Source organism: Mobula birostris, chromosome 13 (assembly GCF_030028105.1).
Source record: "Mobula birostris isolate sMobBir1 chromosome 13, sMobBir1.hap1, whole genome shotgun sequence".
NCBI classification, from domain to species: Eukaryota; Metazoa; Chordata; class Chondrichthyes; order Myliobatiformes; family Myliobatidae; genus Mobula; species Mobula birostris.
The window spans coordinates 75,850,169-75,861,138 of record NC_092382.1 but is presented as its reverse complement, the minus strand read 5'-3'; the positions used below and the strand labels follow the sequence as shown (position 1 = coordinate 75,861,138).

The 10,970-nt window shown below is 44.5% G+C and overlaps 1 protein-coding gene across 1 annotated transcript; it reads left to right on the top strand.

Annotated features, from left to right (window-relative positions):
• Positions 1-829: 829 nt before the first annotated feature.
• Positions 830-5,813, top strand: LOC140207012 (uncharacterized). Its single transcript, XM_072275333.1, has 2 exons — positions 830-885; positions 2,377-5,813. Exon 2 carries the CDS (start codon positions 2,936-2,938, stop codon positions 4,238-4,240), a length of 1,305 nt encoding a protein of 434 aa, XP_072131434.1. The 5' UTR covers positions 830-885; positions 2,377-2,935; the 3' UTR covers positions 4,241-5,813.
• Positions 5,814-10,970: the final 5,157 nt, after the last annotated feature.

The following is a 10,970-nucleotide window of genomic DNA, read 5'->3' as shown; positions in this document are numbered from 1 at the left end:
GATTGTCTCCAGGCTGAATAAGACGACGTGCTCACTGTGGTTTTGACGTTCTTCAAGGCTCCGGACGAAGTTGGTTAAACTCCTTCCCCGCTCTTTCCAACGTTTTGTGTCATTTTCACTAATTTCAAAGGACTGTGCTTCAGACAGCTGGGTTGTTGCAACGCGCCTCTCAAGCCTGACAGCAGACCAGCGAATGAATTTTCGACAGAGCGGATTCAGAAAGAGTTGGCAGTGTGAGTCAGGGCTTTAGGGCTCCAGAGAATTATGGGGTCTAGAGTTTACGAGGAGGAGGAGAAATCAGACCAGCAGGATATGGCTACAAATTAAAGATCAGAAACATTTGGAAACTGGTTGAATGAAAAAAATGGTGGTTAATTTCTGCAAATTACTGGTGGAAATCAACAGATCAGGCAGCAAATGTGGAGAGGAATAAATACACAACGTTTAGGCCGAGCTCCTTCAGTATGCTTAGCCTATGAACTCCGCTGCTCATTTGCTGCCTGAACTGCAGAGTTCCTCCAGCATTGTGTGTGTGTGCGTCTCTGTATTTCCAGCAACTGCAGAATCTCTTACATTTGTAAGAGGATTGTACTTTGGCATTAGATACACGGAATACCTGTTGATATTGAGCAAATCGTTTATGGGATCCGCTTTCTGTGTTAAAACAGCTACTGAGTATTCTACACAAAAAAAAACTGAGGTCTGGACATGGAACCGAAGCTTGCCGGAACTTTTAATGGCACCGTGATTATCCAGAAAGCTCTGCATAACAATTATCGCCTTCGCTGAAGCACCGATCAAATGCGCAGGCGTCAGGGTTGATGTTTGTTCCCGAATATCGCGCATGCGCGCAGTACACTAAAGGCCTCGGAAAATCGGCTCCTGGTAAGAGACAGTTTGCTGGTGGGGTTTTCAACACCGAATTCGGGATAATTACTGTGAGCTCCGGATACCGTGACCCGCAATCCCGGGACAGTCCTGTTCTCTTCCCTCTCTCTCTCAGCCCCACGACCCGTACACGGACCCCGGGGAGCTTCCGGCTGGTGAGGGAATGGGAACCGATGGATCTCTCAGACAGAGCTGAGCTCCAGCTGTCTAAATGCAAGGATTGGGAACTCGGAGAAAGGGAACAAATCTTTTAAATCACCTTTGTTCTACCTCCTATCACAAACGAGAGAAAATCTGCAGATGCTGGAAATCCAAGCAACACACACGAATTGCCGGAGGAATTCAGCATTAGTACTCTTCCTTAGATGCTGCCTGGCTTGCTGAGTTCCTCCAGCATTTTGTGTGTGTTGTTTCTTCTACCTGCTCTTGTTCTGGACTTTTCTACTCGTGAGAACACGTTTTGACCCACTCTCTCTGGGTACATAATTATATCAAACACTTTTGTCCTGGGCAACAAGTAGCTTTCACATCACAAATGTGCCGGACAGAGTACTGCCTTTCCCTTCATACTCATTGGCATTGCCATCAATAAGCTCAGCACCGACAGTCACCTGGGGGGAGGGTTCAGGGGAAATATTTATGTACGATACAGAATCTGTGTTTATTGTGGTGATGCAAAAGTTGCTGGAGAATTTGCAAGTGGGAGGAAGTGGAGTGATATTTGGAAATCTGACTTTTAAAAGTGTCATTTAGCAAGCAAATCAGATATGGATGGTGTGCAAAAGCTGGAGTGAGAAAATTCTTCCTAACCCTCTACAGGCCTGCTACATAGGTTGTGTGAGAGTGCAGATGAACTTGATCAAATCCAGAGGATATCAAAGTTCTTATTGACAGTGATTTACTAGCTGTTAAAATGAATACCTCTATTTAAAGTTCAGTGTGCACATATTATTGTCACTGGGTAAAAATTGCACAGCCCAAGATTTTTTGGCACACGGCTCATTACAAATTAGATGGGACATTGGTGGGAAGGTGGGGAGACTTCAAATGTCCTTGACATCCTCACCTGCTAGGTGTGCGTCCAGCTGCAGCTTGTAACCCTGCATGTTAGGGAGTTTGAGCTAGAAATGGATGAATTCCAGATCATTTGGGAGTTGGAGGGGGTGATGGATATGACCTGAAGAGAGGGGCCAGGCACCCATGCAGCTTAGCAGGAACAGGGAATAATACCAATGGAGAGAGTCAAACTGACCCAAGGCACAAATTGGAGACAGCAAAATGCCCCATTCTTACAGAGACAGGAAGATCATCAGGGAATTGATGGTCATTCCAGATGCCAGCACTGTGCCCAGTTTGAAGATAATTTCTCTCTTCAACTTGGGTTGAACTTCACTAACAGTAATACCAGATCAAACCTTGGCAACTCAAGTAATCTCATCTGAAATGTTGTCCTACACCCATTGATGGATTTTGTAAATTTTTTTACAGGTTAAACACAAGAAGGAATTTGTCTACAGGAATCTCAAACACGACGCGCCAGTTTTGCTGTCTCTGTCTAGATATTTAAGAAGTGGAGCAAGGGATTCAATCGACCATCCTTCCTGCTCAGACTGTGGGGAGGGATTGACTCGGTCATTTGACCAACTGGCATGCCAGTCGTTTTACACGGGGAGAGGCCATTCACCTGCTCAGACAGTGGAAATGGATTCACTTGGCCATCTCAGTTGAGGGTCATCAGCAAGATCACACTGTGCAAGGCCATTCATCTGTTTTGTGTGTGAGAAAAGATTCAGTCAGTCATCCCACCTGTAGACACACCAATCGGAGGCTGGTCATCTGCTCAATTTCTGGTAAAGGATTCACTCGATCATCTGACCTAATGTTACACCAGCAAGTTCACGCAGGAGAGAAACCATTTTCCTGCTCAGTCTGTGGGAAGGGATTCACACTGTAATCCACCCTACAGAGTCACCAGCACATTCACACTGGGGAGAAGCTGTTCACCTGCTCAGTCTGTGGGAAGGGATTCACTTTTTCATCTAGCCTAATGGCTCACCAGCGAGTTCACACCAGGGAGAGGCCATTCACCTGCTCGGACTGCGGGAAGAGATTCACATTGTCATCTCAACTACTGTCACATCAGCGAGTTCACACTGGGGAGAAGCCGTTCACCTGCTCAGTCTGTGAGAAGAGATTCACTGATTCATCCACCCTACAGAAACACCATCGAGTTCACACTGGCGAGAAGCCGTTCACCTGCTCAGTCTGTGAGAAGAAATTCACTCACTCTTCCACCCTACAGAGACACCATCGAGTTCACACTGGGGAGAAGCCGTTCACCTGCTCAGTCTGTGGGATGTGTTTCACTGATTCATCTGCCCTACAGAGTCACCAGCGAGTTCACACTGGGGAGAAGCCATTCACCTGCTCATTCTGTGGGAAGGGATTCACTCAGTCATCCAACCTGCAGAGTCATCAGCGAGTTCACACTGGGGAGAAGCCATTCACCTGCTCAGTCTGTGGGAAGGGATTCACCCACTCATCCAACCTGCAGAGTCACCAGCGAGTTCACACTGGGGAGAAGCCATTTACCTGCTCAGTCTGTGGGAAGAGATTCACTCAGACATCTGACCTAATGGCTCACCAGCGAATTCACACTGGGGAGCAGCCATTCACCTGCTCGGACTGTGGAAAGGGATTCACTTTGTCATCCACCTTACTGAGACACCAGCGAGTCCACACTGGGGAGAAGCCGTTCACCTGCTCAGTCTGTGGGAAGGGATTCACTCAGTCATCCACCCTACAGAGTCACCAGCGAGTTCACACTGGGGAGAAGCCATTCACCTGCTCAGAATGTGGGAAGGGATTCACTCAGTCATCCAACCTGCAGAATCATCAGCGAGTTCACACAGGGGAGAAGCCGTTCACCTGCTCAGTCTGTGGGAAGAGATTCACTGATTCATCCACCCGACAGATTCACCAGCGAGTTCACACTGGGGAGAAGCCGTTCACCTGCTCAGTCTGTGGGCAGCGATTCACTCACTCATCCACCCTTCAGAGACACCAACGAGTTCACACTGGGGAGAAGCCGTTCACCTGCTCAGAATGTGGGAAAGGATTCACTTGGTCATCTGAACTACTGGCACATCAGTCAGTTCACAGTGGGGAGTGGCCATTCACCTGCTCAGAATGTGGGAAGGGATTCACTCATGCATCCCACCTAAAGAGACACCAGGGAGTTCACACTGGGGAGAAGCCGTTCACCTGCTCAGAATGCGGTAAAGGATTCACTCAATCTTCCAAACTACTGGCACACCAGTCAGTTCACACTGGGGAGTGGCCGTTGTTATGAATCCCTTGGTTTTGTTTGCTATGGACATTCACTTTAAAAGAGAGAGAGAGATTAAGAAGGTGAATCAGTCTGACTTACGGCTTGTTTACATTGCTTGCAGCTTGTTTAGATTTAACCGAGGACACGGACACTCAGAGTCAGACAGAGACGAAGGAGGTAAAATGAAAGGATCGAAACAAAGGAACTAGTGGCCAAGGGTCACTGTTTAGAACTTTCCTATGCCCACAAGGGTGGGTTAATTATCGATTCAGCGTACATCGAATGTGTGGTTATCACCTCTTTTGAACTATAGGAGTGGATTGGATTTGGGGTATCCTGTGAAGACAAGTTGTGTGTTAACCCTTGACTGCGTGTGATGTGGGAATTCACTTGAAGACGATACCCCTTGTGACAAGTCACTTTCGGTGATAATTCGTACGTGGATTTGGAACGATGACGGATAAAATCTACAGCGACTGTTCTCTTGTTTTACCACCGTGGAACCTGTGGAATTCGACATGATTCCCTCCTCTGGACATTTACCCTGGATTACAAATATCTCTGTCTCATCACCTATTCCATGGATGAATTGAACTTTCATACTTTATCATCTCAAGACCCTAAGCCTTGTTTCCCCTGTGTTCAATAGCTTGGGAGTAATACTTACACACATATATACACGTAACACTGTTAACTTATGTTTATCTTGCTTAAGTTATTATTTATAAGTAGACACTAATAAAGATAGTGGTTTTCATATCAAAACCAGACTCCAGTCTATTGCTGCTGGTTCGTTTCTAAAGCATTACGGTTCGTAACAAAATTAGGGCCTGCGTCTGGGATATGAACAAATTTGGGGGCATATTGATTGATTAATTATCAATTTCATTGGGGAAATCCCTTTTGATTTATTTGTGTGTGGAAAATCACCAGCAATGGATGTTGATAGATTTCTGGAAGCACCAACCTCTGAGGCATTAGAAGACGCCAGAAGGATTGAGTTGTTGAGTATTGCTAAAAGGTTAGAACTTGCTAAGGTGAAATCAACAATGAGGAAGGCACAGATGCAGAGGACAATAGCTGAACATTATGTATATGAGGGTGTGTTTAAAGTGGAAGAGTTGGAGGTGTTTCTGGAAAGTAAACTTAGTGAGCTTGAGCTCCCGTACAAGTTAGAAAAATTAAAGATGGAGGCTGTGGAAAGGCAGAGGCAGTTTGAGGCTAGAGAGGCAGAAAAACAGGGAGGAAGCAGAAAGACAGAGGCTGTTTGAGCTGGAAAAGATAAGAGAGATTGCAGCAAAGGGGTCTAGTGTTAGACTCTGGTGATAAGTTTGAGGCCAGTCGGGAAGTTAAATTGGTACCTCCATTTGATGAGGCAGAGATAAATACTTTCAGCATTTTGAGAAGTTTGCTCAGAGTATAAGGTGGCCAAAAGAGGGTTGGCCTATTCTCTTACAAAGTGTAATTAAGGGGAAGGCTCAGCAAGCCTATTCTGCTTTGACAGTTGATGAAGCAGCTGATTAAGACACAGTGAAACAGGCTGTGCTGAAAGCTTACGAGTTGGAAAGTTTAGAAATTTGAGGAAATCTCTGAACCAGACTTGTATGAAATTTGCTTATGAGAAGTTTGTGTGTTTTGACCACTGGCACATATATAAAAATGTAAATGATGATTTTAACAGCTTGAAAGAGTTGGTTTTAATTGAAGAATTCAAAAGGTGCGTCCCTGATGACATAAAGACATATTTAGATGAAAAGGATGCTGCCACTTTGCAGGAGTCTGCTAGATTCACAGATGAGTTTGCTTTAACCATAACTCATGAGTTCACCCTGAATAAAAGTTTCCAAAAGAGTAGCAGGGATAACCAGGGTAAACCAGAAATTAATGCTGGAACTAATAACAAGAGTAAGGATGAAGGGAAGCAGTTGAAGGAGAAATATTCTGGTCTTACTTGTTACTATTGTAAGAAAGCTAGTCATATGATGTCTTAATTTTTCCATCCTGAAGAAGAAAAAGGAAAAGGAGTCAGTTCCAAATGCCTGTGATCAGTATGTTGAAGCACCTATAAACCCACATTCTGTTGAGGCTCAGTTAAGGACTGAGAGGTCTGACTGAGTTCAGAAGGTATTCGCCTCACCTCCCCCTCGTACCCCATCCGTTATTTATTATTATTTTTATACACACATTTGTTCTCTCACTCTCCTTTTTCTCCGTCTGTCCCTCTGACTATACCCCTTGCCCATCCTCTGGGTTCTCCCCCCCCCTTGTCTTTCTCCACGGACATCCTGTCCCATGATCCTCTCATATCCCCTTTGCCAATCACCTGTCCAACTCTTGGCTCCATCCCTCCCCCTCCTGTCTTCTCCTATCATTTTGGATCTCCCCCTCCCCCTCCCACTTTCAAATCTCTTACTAGCTCTTCTTTCAGTTAGTCCTGACGAAGGGTCTCGGCCCGAAACGTCAACTGTACCTCTTCCTAGAGATGCTGCCTGGCCTGCTGCATTCACCAGCAACTTTGATGTGTGTTGCTTGAATTTCCAGCATCTGCAGAATTCCTCTTGTTCAGAAGGTATTCGATCACTTTATGTCAGATGGGTTTGTATTAGTAAAGGAAAGGTCAACCCTGGTACCTATGAAAATTCTTTGAGATACTGGGGCTTCTCAGTCACTTACATTAGACAGTGTTCTAAAGTTTGGTGATGAGACTAACACAGGTGAGGTAAATCTTATTAAAGGCATTGGGGGTGGCATGTTTTCTGTGCCACTGCACAGGATAATTTTAGTCAGGGTTGGTTTCGAGACCTGTTAAGATTGGATTATGCTCCAGTTTACCGGTGGAAGATGTTACTTTGCTGTTAGGGAATGACCGGGCAGATGGTAAAGTCGTTCCTGCAGTGCAGTTGACAACTAAGCCAACCACTGACGACCCACAGATGGATTTTAACATTTATCCTTCCTGCGCAGTAACTCAAAGTATGGCTAAAAAGTCTGCCAATGCAGACAGTTCTGTGCAGCATGATTCTGATACCCATGACAGCCAAAATCAGGATTCAGGTTATGATGACTTGTCAGGGACTTTTCTGCCTTCTTTGTTTCAACAGGACTCAGGTAGTAAGTCTGATAAGAAAGATTTATTCCTGTCTAGGAAGGAGTTTATAGCAGAACAGAACCAAGACCCTGAGATTGAAGCTTTAAAAGAAACAGCTTTCTCAGATAATGAGATTAAGAAAGTACTGGTTGGCTATTATCTCAAGGATGGAGTGTTAATGAGGAAGTGGAGGCCACCTGCTATACCTGTGAGTGAGGAATGGGCAATTGTTCACCAAGTTGTTGTCCCTAAAGTTTATAGGACTAAAATTTTAGCTTTGGCCCACAGTATGCCCTGAGGTGGCCATTTCAGAGTGAATAAAATGGTAAACAGGATTATGAAACAATTTTACTGGCCTAATTTAAGGAAAGATGTTGTGACCTTTTGCAGAACCTGTCACCCTTATCAATTTGTGGGTAAACCTAATCAGGTCACCCCAGTGGCCCACTCTGGCTATACCTGTATTCGGTGAACCCTTTTCCAAAGTTATAGTGGATTGTGTTGGCCCATTGCCAAAGACTGAATCTGGCCATCAGTATTTGCTAAATATTATGTGTACTGCATCCAGATTCCCAGAAGCAATAACTCTCAGAAATATTAAAGCTAAAACTGTGGCGAAAGCTCTTAACAGGTTTTTTACTTTATTTGGTTTACCTAAAGAAATCCAGTCTGATCAAGGAAGTAATATTACACCTGGATTGTTCCAGCAGGTATTTTATGAACTGGGAGCTAAACAAATTACATTGTCTGAGTACCATCCGGAATCACAAGGGGCTTTAGAAACATTTCCTTCTACCCTCTAAACAATGATTAAGACATACCGTGTTGAAAATGGAAAAGACTGGGATGAAGGAATACATTTGCTTTTGTTCGCAGTAAGAGAGTCGGTACAGGAATTACTGGGCTTTAGTCCTTTTGAACTTGTATTTGGTCATAGAGTGAGGGGAACTTTGGCCTTGTTAAAGGAACAGTGGTTTGATGGGGATGTACATGTTAACCTGTTAGACTGTTTTGAAGTTCAAAAATAAACTGCACCAAGCTTGTAGTCTAGTGAGACAAAACTTAAAGATTTCTCAAAACAAAATGAAGTGTTGGTTTGATAACTGGGCTTGCGGAAGAAAATACGAGGTGGGGAATAAGGTGCTTGCCCTATTTCCAATGTTGACATATCCACTTCAGGCGAAATTCAATGGACCGTATGAAATAGTCTCTCAAAGTAATGATGTGAATTATGTTACTAAAACACCCGACCGACATAAGCTAACATAGGTGGTACACATAAATATGATAAAGCCTTATTTTGTCAAGCAGGCAGCATCTGTGAGTGTTGTTGTCAAAATATATGCATCTGGCAATGCTGAGAATGAAACAATTGACTCATCTAAGGCTACGTCCACACTAGACTGGATAAATTCGTAACCAAAGCTTTCTGTCTTCGTTTTGACCCTCTGTCCACACTGAAATGGTGTTTTCCTCCCCCAAAAACAGAGATTTTCTTCAACGCCCTCCGGAGTGTGTAAATTTGTAAACGTCGATTGCGCAGAGCAGTGTGGACGGGGTAAACGGATATTTTTAAAAACACTGTCATGACGTGCCAGAACAGATGGCGGCAGCGCGACATTTCATTGTTTTCTTGAACGCAACCCCCCCACACAAGCTAACAATTTCAGAACAGACAGAAACAATACTGAAGCCAGAGGAGTTAGAAATGTACTTACCAAATACTTTGACCCATAGCTTACTGAATAAGTAAGTATACTAACTTTGCCCTGTTTTCTGTCCTTGCTTGTATGAAGGTAGTTTACCTATTTATGCAAGTACTTCTGATGGGCAGCTGAATTTCCCCAACCATATCGCAGCCACCACCCTGCGACCAGACGTTGTCGTAGTGTCTGAGTCTACTAAGCAAGTGGTGCTGCTGGAGCTGACAGTCCCATGGGAAGATAGCTTGGAGGAGGCCTTTGAAAGGAAGCTCTCCAAGTACGCAGGACTGGTCAGCAACTGTCAGCAGGCTGGATGGAAAGCAAGGTGTCTCCCAGTGGAGGTTGGTTGCAGGGGATTCGTAGCCCGTTCTTTAGTTAGAGCCTTCAGCATTTTGGGCATCGAGGGAGAGGGGAAGAGGAGAGCCATCCGCAGTACCACTGATGCGGCAGAGAGGGCCTCAAGATGGCTGTGGCTCAAAAGAGGGGAGCCATGGATTCGTAAGTAGCTAGCCATCTGGACACAAGCTGGGACCTGATCAGCCCTGGCTGGGTCACCTGGAGGAGGTTGTATGATGTTGAAAGACCCGAAACACCCGATGATTCCAGGAACATCACTGAAGATGTGTCCAGAAGCTTCAATAGATGTACGTACACAGAGTTTTTACTATTTCTCCTTTAATATCTTCCAGCTGTTTGTTGTTATCTTGTCGGAACTCATGAATCTCTCTGAGAATCAAAGACAAATTCACCGATTCCTCCTCATTATCTCCGTCCTGGCTTGCCGTGGGGGAGCTACTTTGATCCGTACCTTATTGAATAAATAAGTATACTTACTTTGTCCTGTTTTCTGTCCTTGCTTGTATGAAGGTAGTTTACCTATTTATGCAAGTACTTCTTTGACAATGGATGTGTAACAGCCTAATGTAACATTGTATGGAAATACAAGATAACACTGATGCAGACATGTTTTATACATTCAACAAGGCACTTTATTTGTCACGGACCCTTCTGGCAATCCCCCACCTTACTGTTTACCTCAGGAATTGGGCTTCAATCCCCCCGTTTAATTTCCAATCATTCCCAGGTTCCACTTACACACACACACCTGCTTTCCATCAGAAAATGCAGAATAAAGACCCTGTGATCACAACAACGAGCTGACAGTTCGTTGGTCGACGCCAGTGTGAGTAACCTTCGTTCATGGTTCTTAGGACTGTTAGTTCTAAGTCTAGCATCGCTCCTGGATTCTCTCCAAACCCAAGACTTCAGGTAAAGACTCCCCTGGAAACCGATTCCACGCTCGCTACGGCGATAACGACTCCCGACTCTGTCCCCACGCCCGTGTTCTGCACTTGGGTTCATCCATGCTTGTGTAATATGATTAATGTATTGCTTGTGCAAACATTCAATAGATGCAATTGTCACCTTTGCCCAGTAACTCATTCTATTGCACATGTTAAATACACCAAAATAATACACAAAGACATGGCAAAGGTAAAGGCAAACAAATGAGGTAACAGCAAATTTCACTTTTGCCTAGTAACAAGCCTTGTTCCATTTAGTTGTACCTGTCGTCCCTTTCATCGGTGAAGAGACTATGGCTGTAGAAAACGTTTCTGGACTAACGCGCACCAGGTCTTTTGTTTGGCAATTTCCATTTAAGTTTCTCTAGTCCAACTGGACAAACGCGCACCAAGTACACCGTTTCCTCTTCGATTTTTTTCCGTGTGTCTTGCGCATGCCCAGTTGGAGGAGATTCACCCAAATATCCATTCTAATGAGGACAGAGGTATTTTGAAAATTGCCTGGTGTGGACACCTGGCGTTTTTACGCCAAACCTGCGTTTTCAAAATTATCCGATGTAGTGTGGACGTAGCCTGAGATTTTTCACAAGCCAGACATGGTCCCAGTTAGGCTAATGAACTTGGTTGTTCTAGAAAACTTTGATAACAAGTTGGCT

What these genes read in the sequence shown, in the direction of transcription:
- LOC140207012 (XM_072275333.1), top strand. Translation starts at nt 2,936, where the DNA reads ATGGCTCACCAGCGAGTTCACACCAGGGAGAGGCCATTCACCTGCTCG.